Below are 21865 nucleotides of genomic sequence, written 5' to 3' on the forward strand. Positions count from 1 at the left end.
CATCATCAATACCAGTTTCAGTATTAGGATTACATTAACAGCTTAACTTGTACTTAGTTATTAACGAGAAACAATTCTGGCAGGCGAGCTAAACATTCATCTTAACTGAAAACATTACGCCTTTATTTTTCCATCAAATTAATAAACGAGGTCACCAGATGGCCTTTTTAGGATCATCGAGTTGGGCTTCTTAGGTCTTATGTTCCTTGTGTGCTTTACCACAAAGCTAAAAATCCTTAACATTGCCAGCACATCTCATGAATCGTTAGTCCAGCGCTGGCACTCTCACATGAGCAAAATACCTCCAAAAACCCCTGAATTACACAAACACAGAATCCTTTCCTGAATCAGGTCGCCCATATACACAACACCTGACAGCAGACCTGGGACCACAGGTTAGAAGTGATGCGCCATGGAGCAGTGGTAGAGGGACCTTCCATTTGACATGCATTAATGAATCCGTTCTCCTAAAACCAATTATTTCTTAGAAAGGTCAAGTGTCTTTTACTGAATAGTTAATTTTGCAACCAGGTATTCAACCTGCCGGATGGGCACTATGGTCACATAAATCACTATTTTATACAGTTCAGACTTGACCTAGCAGAATATAAGCATCTTTCTCCTCTTTAGTGTTGAGGAATGGGAACAGACCTTTGTATGGCTGATTTGAGAGAGACGATACCAGGCAGTACTCTGCTTGACCTGACAATAACTGTCTGTAGGGACACCACTCTTGCATTTCTGCAGAGGGTTTCCCAAAAGAGAAAGCAAATCTTACATGTTTTCCCAAATCCTTTAAGCTTCTGACCACAAAACTGTTCTACATACCTACCTTGCATTGAAGAGATTTGTATTTCATTTAGATATACACCACAAAACTGTAGCCTGAGCACATGCTAGGCATCTGGACGAGGTTTGTCGTTGGTGCATTTATGCCACCTAGTCCCTTGTAGGCTGATCCATAGGTAAAGCACGTACATACTACTGCAATACGGATCTTAAATGGGCTTACTCATTTCTACGTTGACAAATGATTCATGCTAGCTTCCTGGACATATTTATCTTTACCTAAAACTAAGCAAATCTTTGGACAGCTAATGAATTAGCACAAACAGATGTTGCTGAGAGATGTTGTGCTCCTGCTTGCTCTGGCATCATGGCTAGTTGAAACTTTTTGAGCAATTCTAAAAAACAGTCAACAGCTGGAAGAGCATTAAATTGGAGTTCAAAACACTAGGAACTCACAGGTATTCACAGGATAAACTTCACGCAGTAAAAGATAAAGCATACCTGTAGGACCCTTACACCACATAGCAATGTTTTCTCTGATCTCACAAAAGCCCTAGTGAAATTCAGAAGTCATTATATACTTCTGCTAGGCGATCCATAACATTTTGAAACAGAAAACACTATGCTTACTGTGGACAAAATAAAACACCAACAGATATGTATATTTGAAATCAATGTTACCACAAGATGTCACTCTAAACTTTATTTAGAGAAAGGGATTGACTACTTCAACTTTAAAGAGATCAAAGTTACTTTTTTCCAACTATATTTGGTTTCTTCCAAATTGTATTTATAAAACTTAAAACATAAATTAATGGCTTATAAGGAAAAAACAACCAAACAAACATGAGAAATACAGTCTACCACACCAAAACTCATTGGTAAATCCTCAGAAGGCAGGCGGGGTATGAAATGACAAGAATAAAAACAGAGCAGTCTTCTGGTTTTAGGGGTTAAAGAACAAAAAGAATGAAGTTATAGTTCTACATTGCAGTTCAACACTGGAGATTAAAAATAATTCAAGAAAAGGCAAGACTCGGGAGAAAATATCTGGTACACAATGCAACTCAGTATCTATCCCTCTGTCTCACTGTAATTAGGTCAGATTTCTCCTGCTATCTAATTACTAACAACTGTTTTGAAAGATACTCCCCCACAACCATTCCTCCTACTACCTGCAGGTACTTGGATTCTGGGAAGACAGTGAATCTCCTAACAAATACCGTGATGAAAATAAGCATTCATATATATGAATATATATGTAAAAATATGCAATTATATCATGTATGTGTATAGATATATGTGCATGTGTATATATACATAATATTGTGAATATATGTAATTTGTATGTAAATATATATATATTTATATAACCAGAATTTTGGCAGGAGAAGGCAACAAGAGCACTCTTGAGCCACGTGCCCACATATCTGCAGCGGAGGCAGAGGACCAGGACATGCACCACGGCAGCGGCAGAGCCACAATCGGGAGTGAGTCCTCCAAGCAAAGCCGTTCTGACACCATCTGCTCTGACATTTCCATTACCAGTAGCATATTGAAAATGATGGTGATCCCAATCCCAGTACCTCCAAGAAATACACCTTCAAAACACTTATTTTGCAGAAGAAAACCATCTAATTCATCTAAACCATCTAACTACTGGGACATTGGGACAAAAATCAGATTTAAGAGAAAGGAAACGGTACCTTTGGTAGTGTCAGCACCTCTATTAGCTCAAGCAGCGAAGGCTGGTGTGAAGTGTCCGACAGTTTTGACCTCGATTAAAATATGTGTGTTATCAATATCATCACACAACGGAACTTCCAATGAGAAGTTCTTTTTAGTATCCTTAAAGGCTAGGAAATCACCATGTAAAATTAACTTCAAAACACTGGTTGTAAAGGCAACTCCCAAAGTTAGAAAGTGTCGCAATTTAAGTATATGGCCACATACAATTTTTTCTCTGCTCTGACACTTTATTCAGTATACCGAAGAGGTCTGCTCTGGGGAAGCTGTCTGAGCAACCTTTGCACCATTTACCTCAGGAGCTGAAAGGCTGAGAGCGATAAGAAGATTTCTTGAAGGTTCTTTAGCTTAAGAGCATTAAATGCTACCCCCGGAATTAGACGCTACCTCTGACTCCTACAGAGAATCTCAGTGATGGTCAGGAAGTCATGTACGCTGTATTTTTCCAAAATGATCACCCACCAGATGATCCTCACGTTTTAAGTGTCCCAAATGAGACATTGGGACACTCTTGCTGGAATAGTGATACGCCCTGTTGCAGCTAGAGCTGTGGCCAGACATCAAAAGTGTATGTGGTGATGTATCAGGTCAGAAGTGTCTCCAGTCAAGCCTCTAAAATAAATAGATATTTTAACCTCTATTTCTCAGGGCTTCGGTACCACCTCCGCAGCACAGAACTACAATCACCTCATCACACAGTAAATAAAGACGGGAAAGCAACGCATTAAATACCTGCTCATAAACTGAGTCCTGCCCCTTCTGCACACTGAATGAAGTAGGATTTTTGAAGGAAAACAGTTTGAGGTCAAATAAATATGAAGTATCACACGTACGTACGTACAGGAATGTACAGGTATGTACGTACAGGAATTGAACTTAGTTCACAGAAGCTACCTTAGTTATAGCACTGCCCTACTTCTGACCACAGACCTAATTCTCTTCTTTTCACATTGCTTTGAAATACCACATATATTCTGTGTAACATAACATAATGATAATTATTATAAAAAGTATTTTTTATTTCTAATGCCTGGGATTTTATGCAATAGTGCCTTAATCAACTACATCAGCAGAAATTCAAAATCACACAACTATGATGACAAAATGGAGACAGGAAAGAACAAATGAATGACATAAATTCAGTCTTCTTTGAAAAGAGCTCGTAATTATCTCAGTGGCAGATCAGGGTGACAGAGCCCAAACACAGTCGCAGAAAATGGACCACACGACAGAATAAACACACAATGGGAATGAACAACACAGTCTGCAGTATTTCTTGTCAAGACATATTTTAATACCCAACAGAGCTCCAAAGTACAGAATCATACCTGAGAAAACTACAGTAGAAGTTTGACATAAATATGATATCCACTGTTACCTATTACTATATATATATATAGTAATTTATGTAAGTATTATATATGTGTGTGTATATATACACAAATACATGTATATATCTGTCTGTAGGATTAACTAGTTTACTTTCATGCATCTTACTATTCAGTGCTCAATCCCAATTCCACTGACTCCCACGACACTAGAAGGACAGGGTTAAGAAAAAGAGCCCTGAGATTCCAGAAGAGCCACAGGAGTGGCACCAGGCAACAGAATTGGCTCATTTATAACAGCTTTGAAAACTCTAAGGTATAACACTCTTCAAGGCTAAAATGTTTCTGTGATTTCAAAATTACCATGCACTTTCTCAAAAAGTTATATTCACTAAACAAAAATCACATCACAGTCTAGCCTAAAATGACTCCGCAGACCAAAACATTAGAGAGGGAGAACAGCTCTGCTATTTTAGAGACAAAAATAAACATTGGGATTACTGACGGAACAGCTTGCTCCAGATTATTTTCTTCCATTTTATTAGTAGATGTACAAACTACATTAGCGAGATATAAATCCAGCCTTTCTTTATTTAACACCAAAAAAAAATCTATCTCATTGTTCTTTTATATTCCCTCAGCTTGAAAAATGAGAATACATTATTCAGAATAAAACCAGATTATCTAAATGCATCTCTTAATAATTTGCCTCTAGTTCTCATCACAAACCAATAATAAATGGCTATCCCTATTTAATGCAAAGAGAAAGAAAAGCTTCACACTGGGACAGCAGCCACACAGCAACAGCTGCTGCAACTGCATTTTATTAATTCTAATTATACATGGAATCCATATGGTCAAGACACACTTTAAAAAAAAAAAACACTACAGGAACAAAAAACGGCTTTTATTCCTTGCTGGATATTGAAAACTAACAAGCTCAACAGTTATTATATTGCTCATATTAAAAACTCATCTTAAAAATGGTTTATTTCCAATGCACAGCTTTTGCATTTCGAAAGAGAAAAGTCCACAAAGCTTCCGAATTCCTTGCCTGAGATGCAAATGCTATCATTCACTGGTTAAAAGGCAGCAAAATACGAGCAGAGGGTTGCATTAGGATTACAAGTGATTATGTATTACCTAGGTTGTATCAGTGCTGTAATCGGTTTCTTCTTGTACACAGATAGGTTGAGAATCCAAATACAGACCTGGGCTGGGATTCTGAATATTTCAGAGTCCATCAGCATTCATATCCAGCAGTTTTGTGCAATTCCTTAAGGAAAAGGTCAACAGCCCATATGAGATCCCAATCAAAATTCCCACAAATGTAAGAGAAATCAGAGCTTTGCTTTGGGGTTGAGGTATTTTCTGGTAATTCACAAGCTTTTAATATTTAAATTCTTTCAAACAAAAAACGATTTGGGGTACCTACACATGATTCCCACATCTTTGCACACACACCTTCTCTCAAGGTAGAAAATTACCAAATTACTTTAATATTAAGAAGTTGTTGTGGGAGGGCTACTCACACCTCCAGGTTGGCCAGCAAGAACAGGGAGAGCCATGCCCTGGCTCTATTTGCTCCTTATCTCTAACCAGTAAGGCATCACTGTAATACCCAGTAAGTCCCAAAGGCAAAAGCAATTCTGAGATTTTGGGAGATACAGAAATATTTCAGATCCTCCATCACAGACACAACTAAGAAAGACTGGGTAACATCTAAGACCTCGGTGAAACTCCCCTCTCTGGATATTTTCAGCCTGATTTCCCTAGAGTAACGTGATGTCTGTCTGTCTTTTTCCTGGATGTGCATCCGCCTGCCAGCTCTCACCGGCTAACTTTGAACCCTCTGCCCAACGTCAATGCAACTTATAGAAGCAAAGAAGCCCCACGTCCTCCAAAGGATCTGCAGGTACCACGGGGTGGGGAGAGTTAGAAGAGCCGGACAGAAATGACGACACTGCAGGGGAAATTGCACTGCCATGGAAGCAAATATAGCGGTGGGCCAAAATCCACTGGAAACCACTTACAATAGATCTGCCTTTTTTTTTTTTTTTTTTTTTGAACAAATGGTTCACTCTGTGTGACCAAACTTTCACTGGAGAACCGCAAGGGTTAGCTCCTCAAGCTGGCTGCGATCCAGCCCCCAGCTCATTAAAAAAAAAAAAACGATGACACGGCTTCAAACCATCCCGAAGATCTAGCACTGCTACCTTTAGCTCTTTTGAGAGAAAGCGCAAATTTGCTTACTAAGAGAATTGGACTTCAAGAATAAAAGCAGCTGCAGCTGTCTTCAGGCAAAACAAAAGCTGCCGTTGAATTTAAATTTCAGTTCTGCTGTAATTTATGCCGCAACAAAGAAAGATGCCAGTTCGGGAAAGTAGGACTCTGTGCGGAGTAATAACAGGCTTCCCCATTGTCAGAGATGTCATTTGAGCGCCTCTCAAATGTGACAGAGCACTGAAGGGTTTTTGCACATTTCTTTTGCTCCTCGATGTTTGTAATAGTGAGGGAGGGTTTCAATATTTTTAGAAACAGCTATAGAAGAATCTTTATTTCTCAGTCAGCGAAGGTCTGAATATAAATCTCTGGGAGAATCACTCCAACCCGTGATCCAAGGCAAGCGAAGTCAATGGGAGTTTTTCCTTTGACTTCGTGAACGCTGGACTCAGGCCCTCGGCGAGAGGATTGCCTAATGTCCCTGGGTCGGACACAGGCTTGGCTACACGGGATTAACTCCCGAGGAATTCAGTGTCATTACAGGAGGTGAAATAGCCTGACATGACCAGAAACAAGCTAACTGGGATTAAGGCTAGAGAACAATGACATACGAGATCAATGACCTTACGTTCAGGAGCACTGTAAGTAGCTAAGCGTACCGAACACATAAGCGAGCTAAAAACATCTACCGAGAGCGAGCTTGGCAAGTGTGAATAGACAACACCCGGTTGTGCTTTCCTATTGAAAAATTTCCCAGTACAACAATTCATTTAATATCCTTTTGGTCCCTGAAACACTGACATAGCACTAAGTGCTGAAACGTGGTTCCTCCTGTGGATTGAGAACAACTGGTATTAGCAAGGGCCACCATTGCCTTAGAAAGGTGCTTGTCAGTCACATTGCCCATTTTGATATCCTCAACTCCAGCAGCTTTATCAGGAGAGTTGTGAAGTTTGGTGTTGCCTTGTTTTCCATGGTGCCATGAATGTCACATCTTACATTCGCTCGAAGGAAGAAGTACAAAAGAGGTCTTGGTGGTTGTGGACAAAAGCCTGAAAATACGACTGCAGTGTTTCCTAAAGACAGATCATAGAAGCAGACAATAACAACCAGTGGTATTTTATAGATTATTTCTATGCCTTTTGTGCAAATCTCTTAAGCTTTTTAACACTGAAGGCCAGCGCTACCATGTATGACTAGCACTGGATTTTTGAGGTGTTGCATGACACTGACTTCTCCTCTGACATCTATAATTCTTCAACACCTACTTTGGTGCAGGCTCCATCTCCAGCCCAGGACTGTGTTCCAAGTCTCCCGCTTTTCTCACTGTTTATCCTGCTGTTCATATATCTGCTCCCCAGTCCTGACCCACCTCCTTCCGTCTAGTCTCAAATCCTTCTGTCACTATTTAAAGGGTTTCTCCTTAAGCACAGCATGCCTAAAGAAGTTCCTTCCCATTCTATTAGTTGCCTCTACATTCTTCTTCTCTCTATATGGTCAACAGCATAATTATTCTTCTCAGCATTAAAGCCTAGAAATGGGGGGACTTTTTTATCATTATTCTCCATTGACATGCATGGCTACATCTATCAAAATCTTCCCCATTTTTCATACTTAGCATTCTCCTTTTGTGACAGGGGCATGTTTCAACATCCCATCATTACCCCTATGATAGGTTCCTCTCCAGTTTCTTTCATATCTAAACTATCCTGAAATTAAGCCATTGCCCTAAATGCAAGGGGAGTTTCAGTCCCAGCTCACGGCTTTGCAGGCACCAAAGTCAATCAAACCAAGATAAATCCTTAGGAAACCAAGCTCTTGGCTTGCTTCATGCTTACTATACCAAATGTTTGCATCTGTCAATGGCTATGTTATTTTTTAATAGATATGTACATCCTAAAATAATTAAAGTAAAGGAGGACTCGCTTTGGCTCTCTTAAATAGCTACATTTTATGTCCTCCTTATATACCCTATCTGTCCTATAGCACTCTCCAGTAACACGGAGGACCGCAAGTTATAACTAGATTCCTGGAAGTTTGGATACTAGTATAACACTATTGAATTATACTGCCACTGAATTTATTGCAGAAGAACAGCCTGACTTCCATTTTGACTTGGTTTAAAAGACATTATCACTGAGTGAGGTAAAGAGTCTAAAAAATCCTTCTTATTAAAACCACAGAATTAGATCCTAAGTCTCTAAATACAGGCTGCAGCAGAGATCACCAGTAAATTCTGTAATGTTTACTACAGCAATTTTTAAGACAGGCCGCTTTATAACATCCACATTATTTTGCAGAAATGGTACAATACCATAAAAAGAAAAAAAAAAAGGTGATGCAGATTTTAGCTGAAAATAAGCCATTTTAAAATTCAGGCAAAGTTACGCAAGCATGAGAAAAAAACATAAGACATGGTTTCAAAGTCCTCAGGAAATACGTCATCCACTGCAGATTGGGTTTATCCGAATTTTAGAAAAACCTATTGAGATTAGTTTTTACCTAATACTGCATAAGATGATTACAGCTATTTGTGGCACTTTAATTCCTGCTAGAAACAAAATGATATTTTATAGAGATGTATCTACAAAAAAACCCAACCCTGACATAAACCTCTTTCATCCATTCTCATTTTGCAGAACGGCCTTCTAAGCTGTAAAATCATGCACTTTTCTTAATGAAATGAAGTCTAGACAAATATATAGCAGAGGGTTTTAGAAATAAATTGTACTAAACTATGTGTTGCATTATAAAAACTGATTAAGTTTCATAAAGAACAGAACTGCAAAAGAAAAATGTTTGGTCATTTTGACATATCCAGATGACTATTACTCTCTTTCATGGTTTTCCCTTTTTATCTCTGCACAATGCCTCCAAGATGCCCCATTATGAGACAATCCCAACAAAAAAGGCTTTTGGATTTCCACAGGTTTCATTTCCTCTTCCTTGTAGGGTTAAAAAAAAAAAACGTTCACATCAGAACAACATGTGCTACAATTTGAGAGGACCCTTTGATTTTAATATCATCTAGCTACGGATGACCCTACAAAAAGCAAAAATCCTTACGAGCTCATCATAACAACGGTACCGTAACTCCTCACCACGCATAGGATTGCTACAATCCTTTTGGTGAAAATAATTTGGAATTAACTTAAGAGTAATGTCAATATCTGAGTATGCGTTCTTCCCCTTGCACGCTCCTTCTGAAGAGTTTCTCCTCCTCCCTCCTCTTAGGGCTGGATTTTCAAAGCATTGTGTTTCGGCCACTGGAGTGTAAATGGGACTCCAGAGACTGCAGCTCCACGTGTCGCTTTGAAAATGTGCCTCTTAGCAACTAACTCAGCTGTAACCGAACACGGCAACTCTAGCAAAGTCCAGCAACAAGAACAGCCCGAAGGGAGAAGGAGATGCTTTTGAACCCAAATTAAAATGTAAAAGGACAATCCTTCAATAACCTTTCTGTAAATCACTTACAGAGCTTTTACTTCCATATTTGTAGTCACTTCTTGCATATGTAGAATATACGTATGAAAAATATTGAATCCTCATTTTTCTCATGTTACTCCCCCATTCAGTAGTCAACAGTTAATATTTATGAAACACATTGAAGATAAAAAACAATCACGCGCGCATTGAGAGCCCGAGTTCAAAGACGGCTGGTTGAATCAAATCACACAAGCATAAATTTGAGAACAAAAGGAACTAGACAACAGTAGATTTGAAAAGTGCCTCTAATTATAATTATTTTTGTTTATCTGTTCTTGTTATACTCAATTTAAGACATCCTACAGATTTTTAAAGCATTTTGGAAGTTAATGAGAATTGAACACACACTTAAAGGACAGGGATGGTTACAACAGCTGAATTTATTTGTAAAGGAATCAAATTCTACCAAAGCTGTAGGACCTCCAAAAACTGAATTGGGCACATAAAATTATGTTAACTTTATGCCTGGTAGGAATGTGCACTTCTGCATCCAGGTTAATGATTCTGTACAAAAATCACATTTTTCATTAGTAGCTACAGCCTAAATATTGACAAGGTCAATCAATTCTGGATAAAACCAATGTTTGACAGCTGTAAATGAGATCAAGTTTTGGAAAGAGATAAACACTCGGACTCAGAAAATTAATTGTAATTAAGATTAGGTACTAAAAAATGGATGCTTTCAAGACCATTAGACATTCTGTAAATATAAAAGACAAAGGAACATTAGCAGTACAGAACTTAAAAACAAAGCAGAAGTTCTGCCTTAGGTATTTCTTTGTGTGGTGGTCTGATTTATAGGTGAATGGAAGAAACTATGACGGGAAGCTAAAACAGATGTCATGGAAGTGGGGTTTTTTGAAATACCTATTATGCAAGAACCTCATTATTGATTGTGCAATAAAATCATCTACCACACTTAAAAAAATGATGAGGTCACTCTTTTGTATTATTCCAGAATCTAGACCAACCAAATAGCAAACCAAATGGAATAATGAGAGACTTTGAACACGTCTTGCAATTCCCAAATCTCTTTTATAAAAAGGAGCATTTAAGAACAAGAAAAAGACATCCAAAGGCCTACAAATTAAAATGCTATCTAGCTTCTGTAACACCACACTACTCAGTCTGTTATTGTGGCAATCAAAAGATTCCATTTATTCTTTGAATTCAACCTTAATGTAGCTATAATCACATTTTCATTACTGGCATATGTAATACATCAACAAATATTGCAGTGTAGCCACGCACAAAGCACACATGTTAGAACACTTTGAAGGATTACTTCAAAGTACTGCAGGAGTAAATGTATAGCTAATGTCACTTCTGTGACCTGTGTACTTCTTCAGCACATACTTCTATATCCATAGTTATCTTCATAAAAATAATATAGAAACGTCCCATCATTTTTTCATTCTTTAGTTCAAATCTATTTATAACTATTTGGTAAACACCATTCAATTATTAATCTATTTCCTTTTTTGAAGAATACAGAGCAATTAAAAAATACATAGCGTTTATAAAATAAAGCTAATCACTTTAAAGAAGGTGAGAGAAATTAAAGTAAAATAGCATTGACATTAATTACTTCCATTTGCAGGAAATGTTAGAGACTGGTAATGTACATTTTTCATAAATGCTACAGAAATTACTGAAACTCTTCCAGGACCTCCATTGTCTTCACAGTAATAGTGAAGTATTGATGTGCTTCTATGATGTGCTTTTATGATAGATAACCAAAATTTTTCCTTAACTGCTACTGATTGTAGCTCTGCAATGAGCACAACTGGTACTCCGGCTTCAACCAACCATAACTTGAAGGTACGTGTGCTTCCACAAACATCGCTTGTGTTAAGCAATGTGCCCTTCAGACTAGTTCTGCACAAAACGTACAGATGTTTGTGAAGGAAAACACCACCGAGGTGCCAATGCAATGCGAGCAAGAGGGCACAGGGAGGTAGAGCAAGGGTGATGCACAGTTACTGTCACCATTTCCCATCACTGGCAGCACAGGCACGGCACAGGGGACAACAGGGATGCTACAGCAACCGGGTACGTTTATGACCTTGAAAACATTATATATAATAACTTATGGAGGTTATTTTATATAAAGCTCCAAAACACCAAGTGCTTGATTTTGACAAATATCATCATTTACAAGGTGAAATGGGGACCTTCAAGTAAATGGAAGAAAGACTGAGCAATACGCCAGCACGTCTACTTGAACGCTGCAACATTGCACGAACGGGAACGTTCTGCCAAAGTTTCACTGTGTCCTTGAGCATTTTTCTTGACTCATTTCCAAGTTTCTTTGGCTGACACTTTTCACAGAAACATAATGCAAAAGACACAAAGATTTCAGATGCTACTTGGTGCCAGTGAAATCAATGAAACTTTGGCCATTTACCTGTGTGGAGATAGCTTCATCTTCAATTTTGTATAAACAGTTATATCCTACTCTGGTTCAGTAACTTCCATTAAACAAAGGAAAGCAGCAAGGTTTAGGAATAACTATTTGATGCCTTATCTTGCATGAGTTTTTTGTTACTCTTTCTTACACTACAAATAAGACAATACCTTTGAAATGTCAGGACAATGAGTTTCCCCACAGAGAACCTGGAAGGATCATCTCAACATGCTGTTCCATTGTAAATACAAATTAAATAGTGACCAATAAGAAAGTTACTAGTTCTGACCTAGCTCTGGCTTTCAAGAACATACATCTACTATTAAATATTAGTACCTACCTAGAAGTGCTTGAAACAAGCTGCTCTTAAAGATGCCCATCACCTTTCTGATGGCTTTTTTCAGTTGTTGCTCTTCTGGCTTCCTTAGTTTTTTACAGTATTCTTCCAGCAGCACTAAAGCTCGGTCAGTATCTAAAAATGAACAAGTAGAAAAAAAATATATTTTATTGGCTCTGGAAAGTATTTAAATGTTCAAATATTAACTTCACATTTTTAAAGGCATTGTTCACACACGTAAGGAAGATTTACAACAAATGCTGTTGCATTCTGTCGTTAGCTGTATGCCATGAGCAACACAGGCAAAATGGAGAGATTAACCCAACACCAAAACAGGAAGATTACTGCATGTCTGAGATCTCCCTGCAAAGGGAAAATGATCTCTTGAATGGCTTCTACAACAAGTGTTTAACTTTCATTTATCCAAAACCAGCTGGAAGCTATGGGGTATGGACCAAATTACAATTTGCCGAAGCTACAAAATTATAGACAATAACCATTATGAATACTCATGCAGGAAAACTGGCCTTAAAACATATTCAGAGAAGACATGAAAGTGTTTGCTTCACATCTGCAGCACTCAGTTCTCTGGTCTCTGAATAGCAAATGTGTATCTGAAAGGCAGGTGTCCAAAAGCGTGGTTGTTTTTTTTCTCTTCCCTCACTACATAAAATTGCTATCTACCTCTTTGGTAAAAATGAGACTTTGATAGCAGACATTCACTCATGTGTTGGCTCAAATGTAACAATCCAGCCTTTCTGTAAGAGTCCAGAGAAACAGAACTGTTTCTCCTGCTGCTATTATCTTTGTGTAGTCATTTGCCAAGAGCATGAGTGACAGATAAAATTGTATGAAATCCAAACATCACCATCTTACATATAAGAAAATAGAGTAAAATGGAGAATCATGTTTCACCTTTCCTTCTCCCCATCCTAACTAGCTCACAGAAATGTCCACACACGTATGTATATGACACTGAGATATTTGCACACGCTTTTGTAATTATATTGCCAGCAAGCTTGCAATAAGATTACCAAACAGTAAAAAATACAAATTAATAATTATAGTGAAACAAGTACCTCAATCTAAATCTCTTACAGTAGAGTTCAAAGCAAGCTTCTTTAACCAGGAGAGGTTCAGACTCTTTAGTTAGATTAAACTCAATAAAGTACTGTAAAAAGGCTTGGAAAGGCAAAACAGAACTGCTTTTATCATTCTTTTTTCTAAATAACTGAAAGAAAACTCCTTTTTCACTATATAAAAATTGACCATCTTTGTTCATCCAAGCATCTTGAACAGGATCCCTGTAGCCTGGGCCTTGTGGTGTGACAACTAGAGGAGTTAACAGTAGGGGCAGAGACATGACTTGTATTCTGTAAGTTGGTAACATTCTCAAATTAAAAAGGGGAAATATTTAATCAATTATTAATGTTTACGAAGATGCAATTTCTTTTATTTCTCCTCACAGAAATTCTGGCTGGTCACAATCATTTTACCAGAGAAATGAAAAACACAATGAATAAAAAGGAATGGTATTTAAATATCTGTGTGTACATATATGCGTGCACACGTATATAAAAATATATGCATATATCACGTATATATGAAGATAAGGGAGCATTTTATAGCAGTGTAGACATTTATACAATGAAGGAGCTCACAGCTCCCTGCCGCAATCCCACCTGGAGGGGGGTTTCCAAGAGGAATCCCTTCTTTCCATGAGAGCTGTCCCTGGGGCAGGTAAGGCTTAGGCAATCGCCTTGTTTTCACCTAAAGCCAGTAGTTCGCTTAGGACTCACTTACAGAGAGAGACATCCGCTCTTTTAAAGGCCAGGTCACAACACCTGGGCTGGGTTCCCACCATGGATCACCCAAATCAAAAGCACAGCCTCGAAACAAAGTTCTGGGTCCAAGTGGGATATGGTTAGGATATTCCCAACAAACAGTTGGGAATAAAGAACTAATTCTACATGTGAGCTCGGCTTCTTCTGCCTTGAAAATCTCAATCGCATCATAACTTTCACTGACCTCATGACTGTGTCTGACCCACCTGTGACGTCTGTGCTTTAATTTATATACTGAGAGTTCCAGCTGCCCTCAATAAAATAATTACTTAATAACTTAAAGCACGGGTTGGAATCAGGCATTTGCCTTCCCCCCAGTACAGACAGGCATATGCAATGAATACATGATTATTTATATTAAATTGAAGCAGCAGAGAGTGGTGGAAAACCACTGCAAAGTATCCAGTACTGAGGACACTTTTCAGAAGTGGGCTATCTGAGAAATCAGGAAAATGGGATTTGAATGCCTATGCCACACCACAGAGATGCCCTATCACTCCCTCTTTCTTAGTCACTTGGTGAAGTGTGCTGACATCCCCTCCTTCCTTCCCTAAAGTGTATGGTTCTTATTTTAAAAACCAGCTACAAAAAAGTAGCATCCTTTGGGGGTATGAGCAGAGTTTTTATTTTCACTTAAATTATTCTTTTCCAATTCATCAAGATGAAAAAAGCCTACTTTTGGTTGACCCCAAACCAGTCCTAAACTCTACAAACTGAACAACCAGCAACAGATCACAGTTCTAGTGTTAAATCTAAATCCTGGCTAAATCCCAGATCAAGTAATTATCTTCCTGCCTAATTTTCCTCTCTAGCTTTAATAGGATACATTCATTTTTACTCCCTCCCTAAGCTCCTGCATGGAGTTGCAGCTTTTTCCCGCACAATCCCACTCGGCAGCAGTGTATCTAGTTTTCCAAATAACCTGTGATGTCTTGCCATGTGCTGGGAGATCCAGTCACCCCAAGGCTGCCCTGCTTTTGCTGAAAGCCACCACTGATGTTCTGGTATCAACTGGAAACACATCTTGACCAAGAATATTGTAGCGTGTTGGGGAGGGGGCTGTGTAACCGCTGCTACTGGAGTGTTCCTGAAAAGTCAAGGGGCTTACGGAGACTATTCCAATCTCCAGTCATTTTGGCACTAATTAGGCTGTCAAAAAAGCAACTTTCAACCTTCTTGACAAACTTTACTGGTTATAAATTACTTGGGACTAGATCTTCATAAGGATTTGTACAGCATGTAGCACGATGGGGCATAATCCTGTTCAGCGCCGCCACACAACATTCATACCTCTGCACAACAATCAAACAGAAATATGAAATAACACAATATGGCACGTCTGAAGAATACTAAGTACTCTCTCCAAGATAATAAGCATCTTCAACTCCCAGTTACACCCAAAGCAGATGAGGACATCCAGTCCTTTGCCTTTTGGCGCTGTCTGACAGCTACAAAGCATAAATAATATTCAGCAGCAAGAATTGACTGCCTGGACTGCAGCACAATAGTCAAATAAGAACCATATTCCCTGCCACCCAAATTAAACCAAAGTTTCTGAAGCTGAATTCCCACACATTCTTCTCATCGAGAAGAATGGCAGACCGGTGGTTTTCATGAAGGACTGGATCTCTGGATGTATGGGATTACAATATCCAATGGAGCACACGGTTAATTTTTAGCAGCCAAAATAAGTCCTGTACCTTACAGTCAGAGTATATCATAAATACAACCAAAAAACCTTTTTTCTATTGTACCATTATTCTTCAGTGCTGATACCAAACCCAAATTCAAGCAAGACCACAAATCCACTGAACACACAATTTAATATCCTAAGCTGTAAGCCTCCGTGTTGATCCTGAGTAGGTCCTTTGTCTGCTAACAAAAGACTACTGAAAAGTCAGTATCAGCTGTGTCCCATGAGATCTACTGGACATTGTTCTAGTTTTTCTTACCATTTCTTTGCATATTATGACACATTTTTAAATTGATCCTATTGGCTTTGAAAGATGACTTTGACAAGAACCATTCAGAAGATACAGTCCTACAAAAACTCACATGTATGCTAGACAGTATATGCATTATTTTTTTGTTTAAATAAATCATACTCAAAACATCTTAATACAATAGTAAGAAAAATTTCTTCAAGCTTTTATGGTCCTACAGTATCTTGTCCCAGAGGTTATCAGTTAATCCAAACTAACTAACAATTCTGTAAATTTTACTGCTTTATCACTCCATAATTTTTTAACCAGTTCATAAATGTTTGTGGTTTATGTTACTGACTGAGGAATGGGCAATTGCTACAATACAACAAACCAGAGATACATGTTACTGAAACAAAGCTGTAGATCAGTAACTTTGCTTATTGGATTTCTTTGGAAAACTTTTTCCTCCCTCAAACAATCTAAAGTTCTACCACCCAAGAAATTATGTATTTTTTCTTGTACAGAATGAGTCTCTGCTTAATGTAATATATTGATCTCTATAAGAATCAAAACCAGGCAAATCCTTTCCTTGGAGTTATTTTAGATGGGATCATTAGAGAATAATCCACACTTTATAGTCCCCACACTTTATAGACACACTTTTATGTATTGTAGATTTTTTAAAGCTCCACAAGTAGACAGTTACACTATAGAGCCAAAAAAATCTGTTGAGGCAATGCTTATGCGTCTGATGAAACAAATAATAAAATTATACAGAAAATACATTGTTAATACAACCCAAGTTATATTTTCACAAAATGTAGCTTCAGTATAACTTCTAGAGAAAAAGTTTTCCAGGGACACTGTCAACAAGAAATGAAGCCACACATACAAGCAGGTACAGAGTAATGTATACTGTATATCAGGAGAAATGAGATTCTCACCAATAAAAAATTGTTTCCTAAAGCATTGCTCTTAAAATGTACGCTACACATATGAAAGACTAAATGTCACATATTTAAAAGCAAGAAAGGAAATTCTGCATTTATTTTATCATTTACTTTGATAAAATTATGCCAAAATCAATTCTACTTTAGCTACTTCTCAGGGTCTGTATCCAAGACCTGGATGCCACTTGCAATACTAACCAGTACCTCAAACCAGAAGCATTCCCTTCCTCTTCTGGTTTATTTCTGCATCTTTGCCATGCTTTCATTTTTTGCAAGCACATTTTAGAATCACTAAAACTCCATATAGGCAAGGAGACACAGAAAAAATTGAGCTTCAGTTTTTTCAGTAAGAGTGTAACAGGTAGGCACTCTGCTTTTGATTACATGGATGCGTTTAGGTGACCCGAAATCTTATGGGAGTTACGTATACAAAAACTGAGTTACGCGCTTAACATGGTGCAGGTGCACGGTGCTTGTACGGACACCCATACAACTGCCGAATGAGTAAAGAAAAGCACGTAAATGCTGTGAAATCAAAACGTCATTATTTCAAGTACACTTTACACTGGTCTGAACAACTACACAGCTGCAGCACTACAGAGGAACAAGCTCCATGGTGTACTTCGAAATACCTGTACATTAGTTTGACCCTGTAGACCCCATGTTCAACTATTTACTTAAGCAAAATATAAATACTCCCGGCAGTTGCGCTTGCTTGAAGGCCGCAGGATTGAACTTCACTGACATGCCATTTGCGTTCATCTAACTACGCTTACTGCAGCATTTCAAGTATGGTACTGGTAGAGTTGAAGCACTGTAGCTCTGCTAGTATGGAGACAGTTGTGTTGATTAAAAAGTCTTTGATACGTACTGTGCCTTCATATGGGACGGAGGATGACACAGCCATGCCCGCACACGGCACTTCACACAACATGATGCCTATGGGAACAGCTACAGGATACTGGAAATGTTTTCTTAAATATCTCCCAGATGTTATTCAAACCATTTGTCCTTTAGATGAACTAAATGTATTCGATCTGAAGATAATTTAGGAATATCTAAAAATTTCAGTAATTAAATTGGAAAAGATTTGACTAACAGGATTAATTGAATCTATATGAGAAAGATAAAACTGATTCAAAACCAGCCTCCAAGAAGCTCCACTTTCAAAATTCCTCAAACCAGAATATTTTGAATGATGATGACTCAAAGCAAAGAATCAGAGGATAGCAGCACCACATAATTCAGGCAGATGCTGTACCTATTTCCCATCCCTTAGAGCTCCTTCTACCCACAGTCAAGCCATACAGGCCAAACTCTATATGGACCTGTATACAATACTGGCCAGGACCAGCCACTGGTTTTGCGGACAAATTGCTGTGCTTCGAACAGCTGTGAGTCTGCTGAGAGCTGCTGCTGCCTTCCATAGGGGTATGAACCTGTCACCCAACTCCTGCTACGAAGCAAGGTAGCTCAGAAGATGGAGAGAAAAAAAAGCAAATACGATTCCAAACTCAGCAAGAACTGGAAACTTCCGCTTTGTCCAAGAAATCACAGTCAGCTGGTTAAGAGTGCCCAGCAGCAGCACAAGGTCGTATCAGGCAGCCACTGCCTCTCAGGGAACACCAAGCCTGCCAGAGTGTGCTGCTAAGTTTAGGATCATATTTGCATTTCTTTCCTCCCATTGGCATCAGAGTTTGCGAACGAAAAGACTTTTGCGGTGCAACATTATGGAAAAATGTTGACTTAAATGAAAAATATTATTTCATCAGTGAGAGAGGTTTATCATCAGTTGAGATCTAACCCTAACTGAGTTGATAAGATGGAGTTTTTTATTTTGTTCTTTTTTTTTTTCTAATTGTATCTGCTCCCTTTCCTAAGAGGGAGCATTTTCTGACTTGAGAAGTCTGTGGCGTAGGTGACTTTTTAAAGAAAAACATGCCAACACATTTCAGGAGACCCCTTCCTGCTTTTGGACAACCAGAATTAGGAAAATGTAGGGCACTGAAGCTGGAAAAGGCATGAGGAATGGGGGAGGAAAAACACAGCAGCCAAAATAGAAGTGAGAAATGCAATCAGAGCACCAGGAAAGAGAGCGATGAAATTTTCTCAGTGAACTTTGATAACTTCAGAAGAAAAGGATCTCAAAAACTACCTTTACATTTGGGGAGTTTACACCTTTGTTTAGATGACCACTGACAAAAGAGCCAGACGTCTGAGTAAACACTGTTCCCTGCCTCAATTATTTTAAGATCTCTCGATTTGATCCTCCACTCTGGAAAGCTCAAAAAATTAAAATGAGTTGTTATAGATCAACTAGAGGGGATGCAGTAGTTTATAAGAAATTTCCAGGCAACCTGCCTCGGCACTGATCCAAGCCAAAGCAGTCAGTAACTCATTTACCTTTCTTAATCTTCACACACAACAGCAAACACAGAGGAATAAATCCTGTTAATATGCAATGCTCTGTACACACAGAGGAGGTGTAAACCAGTCAAATTTTAGAAAGACGTACAAGAAACAGTACACTAAGATGTTGAGAAAAACACAAGCTGTAGGCTCCAATGCTTCAAAAGGCTTGAGAACTATTAGACAAATGACAATCATAAAATATTTACACATAAACAACAATATGAGACGCAACTTAATCTAGCAGATTGCACAGAGGGAAAGCAGACAGGGAATCTGTGGCCCTCTACAAACCAGTAAGCTCTCAGCATCTTGGGGCCTTCATATCCGCAATAGGACTTTAATGAACTATCAAGAAAAGGCAACATATGGGTTATGCAACCTTGAGGAATCATAAGGCATTACGTCTGTGACAAATACTATCACCCAGCGTGATGAGCACTCACAACAAACAAGCAAAAGGGTTAAAAATAACAGCCTGAGAGTATGCATGACACGCAAACCCATCTTCTGCCCTGCTAGGGAAAACGAGGGGACAGAAAAAGGGGGGTTCATCATTTAAGGGATTACCAGCCAGGCTTATTTCTGGGGTTTCAGCTTTTAGGAACTAGATCAACATACAGAGGAGACTGACACTTGGTCTGTGAAGATTAATCTTAGGCTAGTGCAGAGACTCTTTCAAGGAATGATATTTAAAGTTACCATTGCATTCTGAGTTGCCCTCGCTCTCCGTTAACTGTAAGAAGTGCAACACCCCTAAATGAACTGTAGCCTTGGTGAATTCTCTGCACAGACTGCTTTCCTGCAACACACAAATTTAGGAACAGTTTAGTTGTGAAGCGTTGTTATTCTAGACCTTTATGCTGTTAGCTGCCAAGAACTGGGCCAGATATTCTGTGAGAACTGCTACGCAAGTACAACAGCAAATTTCATAAAACAAAGCAATATTATATGCTCAGGTATATTAAGAGGAAAGCAGGCATCCAAATGCCAAGGGAAACTGGACTAGAGTAAGGACAGGCAGCTCTGCACTGAACGGTGTTAACATGCAGCTGTGTTACTGCAGGTCTCTGCTCCGAATACTTAGTGCAAGAGGTTCAATCAAACAGCAGCAGTCGCACAGCAGTCTCCTGTTACAGAACACTGATTTGTGCAGATGATGCACGGAAGAGGGCTAAATGCTCAGTGCTTGAAGGTTCCAGTGGTTTTTTTTCTACTACATAATTTCCACCTTTTTTGTTATAAATCAGGACAACTACTTCTTGTCCTCCAGATGTCGATGTGGAAAGCAAACAACCATTATTCTCTTTATAGCCTCTTCCAGATTGTGTGACTTGTCATGTTGATCCCCTGCTCAGTCTCCTTTTTCCCGGGCTAAACAGTTCCAGTCCCTGCAACTTTTGTACACGGTTTACATGTCCAAAGCCTCTTATTCTCTTTTCTGGAATTAAATTTATCTTAAAGCACAACCTTTAAACTCCGGCTGAAGACCCAGTAATGCCACAGAACACTGACTGGTGGATGAAGCTGGACAGAAGTACCATCAGCTTTATGGAACACAATACACACACACAAATGACCAGGGAAGCGATGATAATAAAAGAATGCTAGCGTTCTTTTTTTGCTTGTTTGTTAAGAATCAGACTTTTTGCCTAATTTACTTTACAGAAAACTGGTTCCTTAAGAAAAATTTCAGTTATCAATGATGACTAGCTGCAACAAGTTTGTTGTCCAAGTATCTTCGCGCTTGATTTTACACGTAACCATACATCTATTCTGTTAAACTGCCACCTTTACATAGTTTTTAGTTTTAAATATATTCCTTTAAACTTGACTAACTGTATTTACTCAAGGAATAGGATAACTATATAAAGATCAGTTAGTGACTGGCTCAGCATAAATTACAAACTTTTCTCCAGCATTTCTGCTTGTCAGAAAGCATCTTGAACACCAAACTGCATTCCTGCTTCTGTGCCCCCAGATGGGAATATCTGACCCCTGCAATCCCACAGATATGCCTCCTCTACTCACTCCATCCTGTAAACTACAATTAAATCTTGAAAAAATAATTGGTATTTAGTGTATAATCTGTTCATTTTAAGTGCCACGCTTGACCATAATAAGGAGGAATCCACTTGTTGCTTCATTATCAGTGGCTGACTCTGGGACCTGGATTCTTCCTACCACATCACTTCTTTTCAGGGACCACAGAAGGGCTTTAGCAACTGCTGCTATCAGCTGCTCATCCCACCAGGGCCATTCCTTTTTTAGAGTGAGTCTCTTTTTTCCCAGTCGTGTTGAAGGTAATGTGGGGCCTGCTCATCAGTGATTCTTTCTCAAATTTTGTGACCTGGCTACACAGGCTGTTTGTGTCTCAAATACTAGAGTGAGCAGATTCTGGGGCTCTGAGACTCCTTCTAA

The 21865-nt window shown here is 38.7% G+C and overlaps 1 protein-coding gene across 1 annotated transcript in view; it reads right to left on the reverse strand.

Moving 5' to 3' along the window:
* Positions 1-21865, reverse strand: part of DLG2 (discs large MAGUK scaffold protein 2) — a 1017318-nt gene that overhangs the window by 986729 nt on the left and 8724 nt on the right. The window contains exon 3 of the mRNA XM_075050147.1: positions 12320-12451. Within this exon, the coding sequence (XP_074906248.1) occupies positions 12320-12451 (132 nt within the window). The remainder of the gene's footprint in view (positions 1-12319; positions 12452-21865) is intronic.

This window comes from Buteo buteo, chromosome 18, assembly GCF_964188355.1.
Source record: "Buteo buteo chromosome 18, bButBut1.hap1.1, whole genome shotgun sequence".
Lineage (NCBI taxonomy): Eukaryota > Metazoa > Chordata > Aves > Accipitriformes > Accipitridae > Buteo > Buteo buteo.